The following is a 15,403-nucleotide window of genomic DNA, read 5'->3' as shown; positions in this document are numbered from 1 at the left end:
CACAAAGTTAAACAGCCAATGATAAACAAAATAAATTGTACAAATACAAAAAAAAACACAATAATAAATAAATAGATAAATATTGAGAATACGAGTTGTAGAGTCCTTGAAACTGAATCCTTAGGTTGTAGAATCAATTCAGAGTTAAGGTGAGTGAAATTATCAATGCTGGTTCAGGAGAATGATGGGTTGAGAGTTTGTTAGGGAAATTAATTTGCTAAGGAAATTCAGTTAAAGTTGGTCACCAATAAATTGGATATGGACGTTGAAGTGACTAAATGGTACCTATATTCATGAATAAGGGAAGAATTGATTGTTAACAGTGTGATCAAGTATTCCAAAGAACCATAGTCACCGTCTTCTTTGTACATTCACACAGAAAGTCGATTGCAAAGTAAAGAAAAAGTCAATCTTGTGTGTCAATTCCCACGAAAATGCCAGAGATGGTCTCTTTTTTTGCCCACAACATACAGAGATAGTTTCAAGGATGTTTAACGACCTATGATAGATTATTGCGCACATGCTGAGAACCCAGGCCGAATGGTGAATCTTTATTGATAAATAGAAAGTTCATTAAATCCTTAGATCCAGTAAATTATGAAAATACAGAAGTATAATTTGTTTTATATGTTAGTACCTGACAAGTGAAAGAACACCAGACACTTTTTTAAATTGTCAGAAACTAGTTTCACTGTCTTCATCTTGCTTACGCAGCTGTGTTATGCACTAAGGCCAACACTAGGCATATTGCTAATTAAAGATGCGGGGTGCTAACAATTCAGATATTTTAACCTTTTATTCAGAATTTCCTTCCACAGCATTAATAACTGTTATGGGCACTGTGGGGCAGAAACACTTACCCTACATTCTTCATCCAGAAGATCCAAGATACCAAGCTTTGCTTCAATGATATCAATACAAGGTTGGTTGTCATGATAATCAATTAATGTCCATGATAATCCTTCAGTCAAGTATTCTTCCTGCTCGAGTTTGAACACGTGCTGGAAGGAAGATGCACATTTTCACAATTAAACCATGCATTCAGTGAAGGGACGACTGATATCTGAATCTCACTCCCAGAGGCAGTAACAGAATCAGATATAATCACTATATTTTGGAGACATTTAAATATGTTGGAGGAGTAACACCTCATCTCATCAGGTCAGCCTCCGACCTGACAACACAAACACTGACTTCTCCCACCCCCCCCTGCCCCCTTGCTCTTTTTCCCTTCCCCTTTCTGGCTCACCTCTTGCCCCTTCTCCTCACTTTTCCATAAACCTCCCTCTAGTGCCCCTCCCAAGTAGTGCAAAAAAGAGATCAAAAAGTGAGGTAGTGTTCATTGTCCATTCAGAAATCTGATGGCAGAAAGGGCAGCTGTTCCTAAAATTCTGAGTGCGTCTTCAAGCTCCTGTACCTCCTCCCTGATGGCAGTAATCAGGAGAGGGCACAGTCTAGGTGATGGGGGCAGTTCAGGAAATCCCAAGGGAATTCTGTGTAGTGTATCACACAGCCACCTAGTGGTTCCCAAAAGAACTACTTTTAGCTTATTGTATTTAGAGATAGAGCATGTAACAGGCCCTTCAGGCCCAATGAGCCTCACCACCCAGCAACCCACCTACGGAACACTAGCCTAATCACAGGCCAATTTACAATGACCAGTTCACCTACCAATCAGTATGTCTTTGGACTGTGAGAGGAAACTGGAGCCCCCACACGAGAATATACAAAGTCCTCACAGTCTGCTGTGGCATTAAACTGTGAACTCCAACACCCCGAGGTGCAACAGTGTCACAGCTAACCGCCACATTGCCATGGTGCCCCATTATCCTGAAGCGATATTAGTTACTTTGTTGAAACAATCCCAACTCATTTTACAAAAAAAATAAAACAAATACCTTTGGCCTCAATTTGAAGAGATTTGTCCACAAATCATATCAACTTAAACCAAATTCTTATTTAAAATAATTTCATACCACATCGAAACAAGACCAGGTGCTAAAGATATTCAAGCAGTTCCCATAGACAACCACCACCTTCCTCTGTACTTGTGTGCAACACAGGAAAAGCCTCAACTAGTTAAGACACAAGTGCCTTAGGACAATATTTATTCATCTGAGATACAGCACAGAACAGGCCCTTCCGACTCTTTGAGCCACACCACCCAACAACCCCCGATTTAATCCTAGTCTACAGTACGTCTTTGGACTGTGGGAGGAAACCCCAGCACCCGCAGGAAACCCATGAGGGAGAACGTACAAACTCTTTACTGGCAGCAGTGGGAATTGAACCCACATCACTGGGGCTGTAAAGGGTTGTGCTAACTTTAAAAGCACTCTTTGTAGATTTCTTACCAAATTAAATTGTTGCTGTAGCTTTTCATTTGCATAATTAATGCAAAACTGCTCAAAACTGTTCCTTTCAAATGTTTCGAACCTAAGAAGGAGGAATTAAAGAATATGAACAACAAGCACATTTTTAAAGCTGGTATTGGTGTAAAGAGCAAGGCCTGTTAGTCTTACCCATAAATATCCAGCAGGCCGATAAAGGCATGCTGCTTAGAGGAGGACCTGAGTGCTTTATTGATCTGATTGACAATCCAGTGGAAATGTTGCCCATAAATATGTTTGGCAAGGGCATCCCTGGAGCAGGTGGCCTGCTGAACCGTCATGCATTTGATGAAGGTTTCATTCAGCGTAGTCAGCTTGCGGTGGCAAAGCCAATGAGCCATTTGGTCTCGCTCCAGTCCCAGTATCTCGCAGAACCGATGGAGATGTTTATCATGTGACTGCCAACATTTAAAACAAACCATTCTGGTCACCAGGATTTCACATTAATACAGGGCAAACGTAAAATTTTATAGCTCATTTCGCAATGTACCCCATCCACATTGGTTCAAAGCTCAAAGTAAAAGTACATACATGTCCCCGAGATTAACTTTCTTACAGACACTCACAGTAAGGAAGTACAATAGACACACAGAGTCTGACCACTGTGCAAAACGCAAGCTGTTGAATTACAAATAAAAATGATAATTAATAAATACTGAGAAGGTGAGTTGTGGTGTCCTTGAAAGAGAGAGTGTGGGATCAGCTCAGAGCTGGGCTGAGTGACTGGCTCAGGAGGCTGATGATTGAAGAGTAATGGGGGTTCTGATCCCTAAACCACCTCCCCAAGGCAGCAGTGAGAAGAGCGCATGGCCTGGATGGTTAGAGGTGGGCCGGTGTGTGAAGTGTTTGGTAATAGATGCTGTTTTTTTGTGGTAGCTCTCCTTTTCTACGTGCTCCATGGTGAGGAGGGCTTTTCCTGCAATGGACTGGGCTGTATGCACGACCTGCTGCAGGATTTTCCACTGATGTTCATATGCAAGGCCGTGAGGCAACCATGCACTGGCCATCTATAGAATCAAGGTACCCCTGCAGAGGCCACCTCCACTGTCCAAAGCCCCCGCACCTCACTGCTTAAAACAGTTTAACACAAGTTAGTCAGCTCTTAAAAACTGCAGAGTTTACCAACACCTCCAAACAATAATAGAAAGCTTGCATCCAGCTCAACAGTTTTGCTCCTTGTAAACTTCATTGGAACTCCACGGTGGACAGTCCCAAACCCGGATGCGAAAGTGGATGGGTTGGGGCACAAGGGCAGCAAACCCATCGCAGAAAACCCAGAGCTACAGAAACGCCAACAGAAAGCTCCAAAGAGCTGGTGGGGGTTGGAGGAAAGAGATCTTTGAAGATGTGCAGCGTCTGAACACAAGCTGTAGGACTGGCCTGGGACGGGGAATCCGGCAGGCTGCACTGCTGCCAGCAGCCTATACCCCTGTGGGGGTGATGGAACTTTAACTAAACTTCATTCTGGTTGCCTCAAAGTAAAGTACTTAGGTTGTAAATAGTGGAATACTTGGCAAGTGCTAGCTTTCTCAATGTTATGTAGGTGTAAAGAGTAATTGTGACAAAAACAGGATGACTGATTTCAGTACAGCTCTTGGCAATAATAATTTAAATCAAAGAACTAAAAGAATGAAGCACATGGACTATCAAAATTATACTTGGCAGAGCGTTACATGAATATTCAAGGACTGCTGACACCTACTATATTACAGTGATTATTCCCACAGTCCATAATGGAGAAAAACCACAAAGAGCCAAGAGCCTGGCATATGGGGTGCCTGGCCCAATGGAATAGTGCTGACCTACAGGATGGATGTGTGGGCACATGGCCACGTGGTGAAGGCGTTCGTCTAGTGATCTGAAGGTCGTGAGTTCGAGCCTTGGCTGAGGCAGCGTGTTGTGTCCTTGAGCAAGGCACTTAATCACACATTGCTCTGCGACGACACTGGTGCCAAGCTGTATGGGTCCTAATGCCCTTCCCTTGGACAACATTGGTGTCGTGGAGAGGGGAGACTTGCAGCATGGGCAACTGCTGGTCTTCCATACAACCTTGCCCAGGCCAGCGCCCTGGAGAGTGAAGACTTTCCAGGCGCAGATCCATGGTCTCGCAAGACTAACGGATGCCTTTACTTTACTTTAGAGGATGGATAGGAAATAAAATCTGAAATTTAAAAAGGGAAACTTGTTATGTTATTTATTTATTTATTGATTGAGATACAGCACAGAGTAGACCCCCCCCCCCCCGGCCCTTTAAGCCTCAACAAAACCCTAGCCTAATCATTGGACAATTTACAACGACCAATTAACCTACTAACTGGTACACCCTCAGACTGTAGGAGGAAACTGGAGCACTCAAGGAAACACACGTGGTCACAAGGAGAATGTACGAATGCAGGAATTGAACCTGGGTCACTGGCACTGTGAGTGTTGTGCCAACCACAACACTACGATGCAGCCCCCATGTTCTACTTGTCCACAGAATAAGTTATCAGAGCAAAAAAAAAGTGTACACGCTACTTACTGTACAAGCACAAGGATTTGACCACAACTGCCCTTAGCAGTTAAGAACAGTTGTAACCCAATCCCATGCTGAACAGTTACGCATGAGATTATGACAACAACTGTACTAGAGACAGTAGCAGAAAATACATTAGGGACTTTCAGAGGTTAAGATAGACAGATGAATGCATAAAATGGAGGGATGTGAACATTGTTTAGGCAGAGGGCATTAATTTAGTTGGCCATTTGATTACCAATTAAAATCGTGGGCCCAGGGGCCTGTTTCTGTGCTGTGCTGTTCTGTGTTCTAAACTATTGAGCATGGGATATGGAATCAGATGGTGGGGGTGGGCGAAAGAGAATCTCCACTCAGGGGGTGATGAGAGTGTGGGATGAGCTGCCAGTGGAAGTGTTGGATGCGGGTTCGATTGCAACATTTAAGAGAAGTTTCGATATTTATATGGATGGAGGGCTATGGTCCGGATGGAGGGCTATGGTCCGGGTGCAGGTCAATGGGACTAGGCAGCAAAACAGGTTAGCACAGACTAGACAGGCCAAAGGGCTGTTTTGGGGCCATTGTGTTCTGTGACTATGATAACCATTGGGGCCAATGATAACCAAGACTTGGTTTTTTGGAAAAACTTTGTAACAGGAGAGCAGAGATCAAATTCACCAACACCTGCAGTTTGGAACAAAAAAAACAGGAGGAGACTTACCCATAAAATTAAAGAATGGGTTTTATTACTTCAGATCAAAGGGATTTGTGTTAACTTTGTAATAGTTATTACTGAAAAAGTTTAAAGTAAAAACCAGCTTTAATAATGGTGGATTATCTCAGATTCAAAATCTCAAAATGCTTCACAAGTGCTTTCTGAAGTGGAGATTAGTATGTTGTCAAAAATCATGACCTTCTCAGCAAAGCCAAACAAATGACTGATCAAATATCATAGTTTTTACGGAAAACGTTTGGATAAAATCCATGGCAAAAGTTACAGGCATTCAAGCACTAAACAAAAATTTAAAAGACAAGTGTTTAATTGTGAAGATAGTAAGCACAACACTCACATTAACAAAACACCGATCACCATCGCGATCATTTGTCTGGAAGGTTATATTTCCCAGATGAAGGATGGAAGCTATAATTTGAAATATTTCCATTTGAAAAGTCTCAGAGAAACCTGAAAACATGCACAAATAAACATCATTCAAGCAGCTTTCCCCATCTTAAAACAGAAGCATTGATCAGTAAAACTATTAACTTAACGTCTCTGGGATCACCAGCCAATCACTTCAGTAAAAAATTAGGATCAATATTCAAAATGTTAGATAACATTTTTAAAGCTGAATCTCAACCATGATTGCAGTAATGAGAAGTTGCAATTCATGTATTTGCAATCATTATAACCATAAACTGACTGTTTAATAAACTGACCAGCAAAAGAAATGCATAGGGGATTAAGCTCAAGAGCCACAAGATAATGCTGATCAAATATCATAGTTTTTACGGAAAACATTTGGATAAAATCCATGGCAAAAGTTAAAACCCTGGTTAAGCCACATTTGGAATATTATGCTCAATTCTAGCTGCATCATTACAAGGAGGATATGGAAGCTTTAGAGAGGGTGCAGAGGAGATTTACTGGGACGGTGCCTGAATTAGAAAGCGTGTCTAATGAGGATAGGTTTTGACTGAGCTAGGGCTTTTCTCTCTGGAGGGAAGGGGGACAAGAGGTGACTTGTTGTGAACAAGATGATAAAAGACAGATCGAGTGGATGGTCAGACTTCTTTTCAAGGCAGAAATAGCTCATTTGAGAGGGCAACGTTTTAAGGTGATTGGAGAAATGTACAGGGCATGGGGCAGTAGAAAGAGGCAAGTCTTTTTTTTAAAAAAACAGTTGTGGGTGTGTGGAACACCCTGCCAGAGATTTTGTTAGAGGCAGCTACATCAGGGGCATTTCAAAAGTTGTTAGACAAGTGTATGGATACAAGGAAAATGGAGTCCATGTCGGAGTGAAGGCTAGATTGATTAGGGTCAGTTAAAATGTGGGACACATACCCACAAAATAGTACAAAAGATGAATAATGAGGTAGTGATCATGGACAGTTCATAAATCTGTTGGTAGAGAGGAAGATGCTGCTCCTAAGTAATTGAATTTGTGTCGTCTGGCTCCTGTCCTTCATCCAGGACATGCCCTCTTCTCATTGCTACCATCAGGGAGGGTGAGGGACCTTGATAGCAAATGTTGTCTTGCTGAGCTACTGCCTTTTGAGGATGTCCTCGTTGGTGGGGAGGGCTGTGCCTGTGATGAAGCTGGCCGCATGTCTGAGTGTGGAGCTCTCCCCTTAAGTATGCTTAGTCCAATTTTGCACTCAGGTCTCACTAACCAGCAACTTTCAGGTGAACCATCATACAAAACAAGAAGCTAGGTTTCCATAGAAAAGGACCATAAATTAGTATTCTTAGTTAAATAAAGAACACAAAAGTTCAATTTTAATTTATCTCATCGGCAATCTGGATACCAATCTTACAAGAGTTTACATACCCAATGTAGTGAAGGCTGTCCGAGTTTTTTCAAAGTCTGCAGAATCATCAGCTCCATCAGTTGAAATGGCCCCTCCTTGATTAACATACAAGTAATTGTCTGCACTACCTGAAACAAGAATAATTTAGCCTCAAGGACCATGCAAATTGGACATTAAAACAGCTTGCCAGCTGAGCTCCCTTAAACAGCAGTGCACGGACATACCACCAGATGGCGATCACAAGCCAATGATCTCATCCAGACTTTTTCCTTTACCCAACATCCCTTGCTCAAGAGCAAATTAAATAAACTTTAGAAGTTTCAGTCACTACAGACATAAGTCTCAGATAATCAGATTCCATGGTTCCTGTTGGTTATCAGAGCTTATTCCAAACATATGCATATTCTCATGCGGTTTTGTGGAGATCAAGTACTTATCAATCAAGTCAATCCTGTCCTGGGGTTAGAGGATTGTACTGTATCTGCAAGGGTGGTTAGGAAAGAGGAATGGGGCTTGTTTTGCTGATGTTGCTTGGTATGTTCTGTTTATTGTGTTGTTCTGCTGAGCATGTCAGACGTGCTACATTGGTGCTGGAATGTGTAGTGGTGGTGACACTTCCAGGAACAGCTGTCCCCCTGCAACCATCAGGCTCCTGAACCAGGTAGACACCTTCACTTACCACAACACTGAACTGATCACTGAACACAACTTTTGGACTCACTTTCAAGGACTCTACAAATCATGTTCAGTTTTATTTATTTACTTATTATTACTTGTTTCTTCTTGTAGTTACAAAAAATGTCAGTCTTTGTGTCCATTGAGTTTCCTTGCTCTACTGTGAATGTTTGCAAGAATGTATCTCGGGTCAGTATTTGGTGACATACGAACTTTAATAATTCCACTTGAAACTGGTGGAGTTCCCCTGGTTGTGTTGGTCATTAACACAAAACACATTTCACTGTGTGCTTCAATGTATAGTTGATAAATAAACTTGAATTCACTTCATTTCTTAGAAAGAAAGAAATTGACTACAAAATTAGTACTTTGCTTCTAACATCTTCACTATGAAATTGAAGCGAAGCAGCAATCCAATATCAAAACCACTTCTCAGCAATTAACTTGTGGCTTGCATACGCAATTGGTAAAATTCCACCTTCCCCAGAACAAACTGGTGCAGCTCTACACCGCCATCATAGAGAGCATCCTCACATCAGCCATTACAGTCTGGTTTGGTGCGGCATCCCATCAGAATGTACGAAAACTACAGCCAACTGTCAGGTCAGCAGAAAAGGTCATTGGGTGTAGACCACCATTACCGCAGGACAAGGAAGCAGACTGGAAAAATCATTACGGAAACTACCCACCCTGAAAACTGCCTTTTCCAAAAGCTCCTCTGGAAAGCACCATAGGGCTATTCAAACAAAAATCACGCCATCTTAAAAGTTTCTTCCCCAGGTAATCTGATCAACCATTCTTCACCCTCCATCCATCTGTAACCCCATCCCTGCACTGTAAGCACTTTAAACCAGTTTTATATAACGCTGTTAGCACTGGACATCCAGGCTAGTATTTATGTACATCTTATTCCACATCTGTCCTTTAAATTTTATACAATTCTTTATAATGGTTGAACATTGTTGTTTATTTGTTGCATGTTACACCATCACCAACACACCACAGCTAATTCTGAATGCATGCAAGTGAATGGCAAATTAATTTGATCCTTCATAAACCCAAAAGATCAATTGCAGAGCTACAATCCAATTCGCCCAAATCGCTTAATATACCCAAGGAGATTTACACTTTTGCTTTGCGTCTCACCACCAGTACTTACCAAGATCCAATTCAGAAAATTCAGGCAGATTAGCAGAGGCACAGAGCTGATAGAAAATGTGATAATTCCTCTCCTCCTCTGCCTGGGAAATGAAGAAAAATTAACATATTATAGATGTTGGTCAAAGACAGGAGAAAGTTTGCAGATGCTGGAAATCCAGAACAACACACACAAAATGCTGGAGGAACTCAGCAGGTCAGGCAGCATCTATGGAAATGAATAAACAGTCAACGTTTCAGGCAGAGGCCCTTCTTCAAGATGCTGGTTAATTCCTGTTACTCCAGGAGCAAGGATGGTCAAGGCACAAGAGATGAGAGAGCACACAGAATAGAACTCACAACATTATGGTGGTAAGTGGAAACGTGAGAACTAAAATATAGTTTTGACCTTTAGTCGATCAAACCTGCTTGTGTGAGGTAAATGACCACAGAAACCCCAATTCAAAACTTGCAGCTTTATTGTATCATTGCAAATATCCACAGAAGTTACACTGGCCCTGGCTGAATAATTCCTGAATGCCATTGTTCCTTCAGTAAAAGTGCACAGCCCAACCACTTCCCCCACTTACACATCCCACAATCTCTTTTCACCCACCACCATGAGGGAGGTGGTATAGGAGCAACAAATGAGTGTCAGATTGTTGCTGTGATGCGTCTAGTGTGGTAGTGTAGTGGGTAGTGCTTGTCGCTCTCACTTTCAGCTTCCACCGCTGGCTGGCAGTCTTGTGAAAAGGAGAGCTGAATGTGCAAGTCTCTCCCTGCCAGTACATTAGCTCTCACAGCAAGCCTCATTCGGTGCCTCCTCGCTGATGACACACAGAAACTGAATTCCTTCGGGATTCTAGCTGAACGACAGAGGTCAGGGAAGAGGTCTGGTCCCTGCACCCATAGCACACAGGCCCACCAGCGTGCGGACATACCCTAGTGCTCGTGAATCAGATTCTCAGACATGGGTAAATAGCCCCACAGCCTTGTGGGTAGCCTCTGACAATATTCCTTTGCTTTTCCTTGGATCAGACCATTTCAGAGCAGTTACATCCACTTCAAATCAGACACTGTGCTTAGTATATTTCCGTTCAGACAATGACTATTCTTAAAATTGATCCTTCTCCCTTTTCAAAGGGCATTTCTCTCCCTACGACCGTCCTATTCCTTTTCTTAAAGATTTGTGCCACCATCATAAAATACCTGTTGTGTACAAAAATTCAAAGTTCAAAGTAAATTTATTATCAAAGTACATACATGTCACCATATACAACCCTGAGACTCATTTTCTTGCCAGTTATTCACAGTAACTACAAAGAAACAATAGAATCAATGAGAAACCACACACAAGACAAACAAACACCTGATGTGCAAAAGACAGCAGATGGAAACTACAAACAGGAGACAGAAACAGGTGAATTGAAGACAGAAACGGGTGAATTTATTATGGGGAACAAGGAAATGGCAGACGAGTTGAACAGGTACTTTGGATCTGTCTTCACTAGGGAAGACACAAACAATCTCCCAGATGTAATAGTGGCCGAAGGACCTAGGGTAACGGAGGAACTGAAGGAGATTCACATTAGGCAGAAAATGGTGTTGGACAGACTGATGGGACTGAAGGCTGATAAATCCCCAGGGCCTGATGGTCTGCACCCCAGGGTACTTAAGGAGGTGGCTCTACAAATCGTGGACGCATTGGTAATCATTTTCCAATGTTCTATAGATTCAGGATCAGTTCCTGAGGACTGGAGGGTAGCTAATGTTATCCCACTTTTTAAGAAAGGAGGGAGAGAGAAAACAGGGAATTATAGACCAGTTAGCCTGACATCAGTGGTGGGGAAGATGCTGGAGTCAATTATAAAGGATAAAATAGCCGTACATTTGGATTGCAGTAACAGGATCGGTCCAAGTCAGCATGGATTTACGAAGGGGAAATCATGCTTGACTAATCTTCTGGAATTTTTTTGAGGATGTAACTATGAAAATGGACAAGGGAGAGCCAGTGGATGTAGTGTACCTGGACTTTCAGAAAGCCTTTGATAAGGTCCCATATAGGAGATTAGTGGGCACAATTAGAGCACATGGTATTGAGAGTAGGGTACTGACACGGATAGAAAATTGGTTGGCAGACAGGAAACAAAAAGTAGGGATTAGTGGGTCCCTTTCAGAATGGCAGGCGGTGACTAGTGGGGTACACAAGGCTCGTTGCTGGGACCACAGCTATTTACAATATACATTAATGATTTAGATAAAGGGATTAAAAGTAACATTAGCAGATTACACAAAGCTGGGTGGCAGTGTGAAATGTGAGGAGGATGTTGAGATAATACAGGATGACTTGGACAGGCTGGGTGAGTAGGCAGGTGTAGCTTATTGTGGATAAGTGTGAGGTTATCCACTTTGGTGGCAAGAACAGGAAGGCAGATTACTATTTGAATGGTGTCAAGTTAGGAATAGGGGAAGTATAACGAGATCTTGGTGTCCTTGTTCATCAGTCACTGAAAGTAAGCATGCAGGTACAGCAGGCTGTGAAGAAAGCTAATGGCATGTTGGCCTTCATAACAAGGGGAGTTGAGTATAGGAGCAAAGAGGTCCTTCTGCAGCTGTACAGGGCCCTGGGAGACCACACCTGGAGTATTGTGCACAGTTTTGGTCTCCAAATTTGAGGAAAGACATTCTTGCTATTGAGGGAGTGCAGCGGAGGTTCACGAGGTTAATTCCCGGGATGGCAGGACTGTCATATGTTGAAAGATTGGAGCGACTGGGCTTGTATACTCTGGAATTTAGAAGGATGAGAGGGGATCTGATTGAAACATATAAGATTATTAAGGGATTGGACACGCTAGAGGCAGGAAACATGTTCCCGATGTTGGGGGAGTCCAGAGCCAGAGGCCACAATTTGAGAATAAGGGGTAGACCATTTAGAACAGAGTTGAGGAAAAACTTTTCACCCAGAGGGTTGTGGTTCTGTGGAATGCTCTGCCTCAGAAGGCAGTGGAGGCCAATTCTCTGGATGCTTTCAAGAAAGATTTAGATAGAGCTCTTAATGATAGCGGAGTCAAGGGATATGGGGATAAGGCAGGAACTGGATACTGATTGTGGATGATCAGCCATGATCACAGTGAATGGCGGTGCTGGCTCGAAGGGCCGAATGGCCTACTCCTGCACCTATTGTCTATTGTCTAAAAAGTAAAAGATAAAAATATAAATACACTTTAAATCGAGAATATGAATATGAGTCCTTGAAAATGAATCCATAGTTTGTGGCAACACACACAAAATGCTGGTGAACGCAGCACGCCAGGCAGCATCCATAGGAAGAGGTACAGTCGACGTTCTGGGCCGAGACCCTTCATCGGGACTAACTGAAAGAAGAGATAGTGAGAGATTTAAAAGTGGGAGTGGGAGGGGGAGATCCGAAATGATAGGAGAAGACAGGAGGGGGAGGGATGGAGCCAAGAGCTGGAAGGTTGATTGGCAAAAGGGATACCAGGCTGGAGAAGGGAGAGGATCATGGGGCAGGAGGCCTGGGGAGAAAGAAAGGGGGAGGGGAGCATCAGAGGAAGATGGAGAGCCCATCAAAGCATGACAAAAACAGACATACCTTTGCAATATTTCTTGTTGCTCTGGTCACTTTCTTTATCTGGGATTTAAAATGTTTATTTATATAATGCTTGTGCTACCGGAAGTTATTTTTCCATTGTGTGCATGTGCACACACACAACTTTAAAAATACATTAACTGAAAATGATATGGCAAGAGATGTTGAACACTTTGTTAAAGAGCTGGAATTTACAGACTGGGTAGAAAGTAGTTGCTCCTCAAATGACTCACCTAAAAATAAGACCAAATGTTCAAATTAGCAGTTTCTGAGGCAACATATTTCACACTAAAAACATCAACAAAGTTATGAATGCACATTGCTCAGTATCGTGGTTAATAAGTAATAAATAATTATGCAAAAAATGCATCTGTTAACAACTCTACAGCCTCTTATGAGCAGCCTGGTACATGTTTACATCCATAAATTTAACCAAATGCTGGAGGAACTCAGCAGGTCAGGCAACATCTATGGAAATGAATAAATAGTCGATGTTTTGAGCTGAGACCCTTCATCGGACTGTCGACTTTTGTTATTCTCCACAGATGCTGCCTGGCGCGTGTGCTACTCTGGAATTCCAGAATCTGCAGGATCTCGTGTTCATAAATTTAACACCAGGGGTTCTTCACTGAATTCAAAGTACTTCTTACATTTTCCAATTCGAAATTCACAGTTTGGAACATTGAGATTCTGTTTGACTACAGACTCAAAGAAAAATAAAAACAAGTTCAGTGTGTGAACAATTGGCCTCTTGAGAAAGGATAGAGTGGAACAAACTCCTCACCTGGAACACAACTCTCGATTTCTCCAGCAAATACGTTCGCATGCTGGCCCCCATTAAGCGATGTTTACAACTGAAGCTGATCTCTACGTATTTGCCAAACCGACTGCTGTTGTCATTTCTTGTAGTTTTGGCATTTCCAATTGCCTGATCAAATAAAAACAAAGCCAATCATTTAAAGTTTACTTTCAGAACTACATTCAATAGCCACTTCATTTAAATAAGTGGTAACGAGCTACCTCCTGTACCTAAAGTGGCTACTGAGTGTACGGTCACGGTCATGGTCATCCACATCTACCTCAGGGGTCGAGGTGTTGTGCATTCAGAGATGCTCTTCAGCACACAACTGCTGTAACATGTAGTTATACGACTTCCTGTCACCTGTCAGTTTGAAACACTCTGGCCATTCTCCTCTGACCCCTCTCATTAACAAGGCTTTTTTGCCCACAGAACTACCACTCACTGGATTTCTTTAAAATTTTTTTGCACATTTCTTGGTAAACTCTAGAGATGTGTGTGAAAATCTCAGGAGATCAGCAGTTTGAGTTACTCAAACACCAACAATCAAAAATTACTTAGATCGTATTTCTTCCCCATTCTAACATTTGGTCTGAATAACTGAACCTCTTAACCATATCTGCATGCTTTTATGCGTTGAATTGCTGCCACATCATTGGCTGGTCAGACATCTGCATTACCCAGCAAGTGTACAGGTGTTGCTAATAAAGTGGTCATTGAGCACATATCACGAAATCTGTTTTGGAAGTCCAGTACAAGACATAGAAAATTGCTCGAAGTTACAATAATTTAAAAATATAAACAGCGCAAAAAGAGAGAAAAATAATGTTCGTGAACCATTCAGAAATCTGATTGTGCAGTTTGCCAAACATTGAGTGTGTGGCCCCTGGCTTCTGTACTTCCTCCCTGATGGTAGCAATGAGAAGAGGGCATGTCGCAGATGGTGAGGGTCCTCTAGGAGGGGGTGTCAGCTTCTTCAGGCATCACTTTTTGAAGATGTCCACAATGGTGAGGAGGGTTGTGTCGGTGATGGAGCTGGCTGTGTTTACAACTTTCTGATCCTGTGCAGCAGAGGCTCCATACCGGGTAGTGATGCTAACAGTCAAGAGCTTCCTTGTCAATCTGGAGAAATTTGCTGAAGTATTCGACATAATAAATCTCCTCAAACTCCTAATGAGGTATAGCTGCTGTCATGCCCCCTTTGTGATTGTATCAATGCTTTGGGCCCAACAAAACCAGGTTGATGAATTGGGGCAAGGAATTGTAATTTTCCTTGTCGTTTACCTTTCCTGTGTTTGTTTACATTTTTAAATAAACACCTATATACATGCAATTGTTCCGTGAATTTTTCAGCAATTACAGTACAGTTGCTTGTGAATTTTTAGTTTTCAGTAGCAGATGTCACGCTATTGAAATATGACCACTTTAGAGGCAACACATACTAAACGCTGGAGGGACTCAGCAGGTCAGGCAGCATCTATGGACGAGATGCTTTTTCAGGACTTTATAGGCTATGTGTTGTCAGTGGAATCCGGCTCTCTCTAGTCAGTAGGAGATGACCTTTGACTTTTTCTTTTAAATCTTTGTCTTTCTGTTCTCTCTGCTCCTCTTTCTTCTTCGTTTTCTGCCCTTGTAACACACTCATAAGCAACAAGTTTTATGCCTCGTTCTTGACTTCCGAAGAGCCTTTGGATCACAAAAGCCTCAGGATCAAGAAAATCAATTCACAATCCCCATGGAAGGGTGAAGGGAAGTTGGAGTGAAAGAAA

At 42.3% G+C, this 15,403-nt stretch overlaps 1 protein-coding gene across 1 annotated transcript in view; it reads right to left on the bottom strand.

Annotated features, from left to right (window-relative positions):
- LOC134337496 (unconventional myosin-Va-like) overlaps positions 1-15,403 on the bottom strand; it is a 175,412-nt gene that overhangs the window by 120,322 nt on the left and 39,687 nt on the right. Inside the window, exons 6-12 of the mRNA XM_063032562.1 lie at positions 13,620-13,763; positions 9,248-9,329; positions 7,434-7,541; positions 5,955-6,067; positions 2,523-2,788; positions 2,355-2,436; positions 861-1,001 (exon numbers count right to left, since the gene is read on the bottom strand). Of these exons, the coding sequence (XP_062888632.1) occupies positions 861-1,001; positions 2,355-2,436; positions 2,523-2,788; positions 5,955-6,067; positions 7,434-7,541; positions 9,248-9,329; positions 13,620-13,763 (936 nt within the window). The remainder of the gene's footprint in view (positions 1-860; positions 1,002-2,354; positions 2,437-2,522; positions 2,789-5,954; positions 6,068-7,433; positions 7,542-9,247; positions 9,330-13,619; positions 13,764-15,403) is intronic.

Source organism: Mobula hypostoma, chromosome 24 (assembly GCF_963921235.1).
Source record: "Mobula hypostoma chromosome 24, sMobHyp1.1, whole genome shotgun sequence".
Lineage (NCBI taxonomy): Eukaryota > Metazoa > Chordata > Chondrichthyes > Myliobatiformes > Myliobatidae > Mobula > Mobula hypostoma.
Note: the sequence above shows the minus strand (reverse complement) of the source record. Positions and strands in the feature narration are given on the sequence as shown.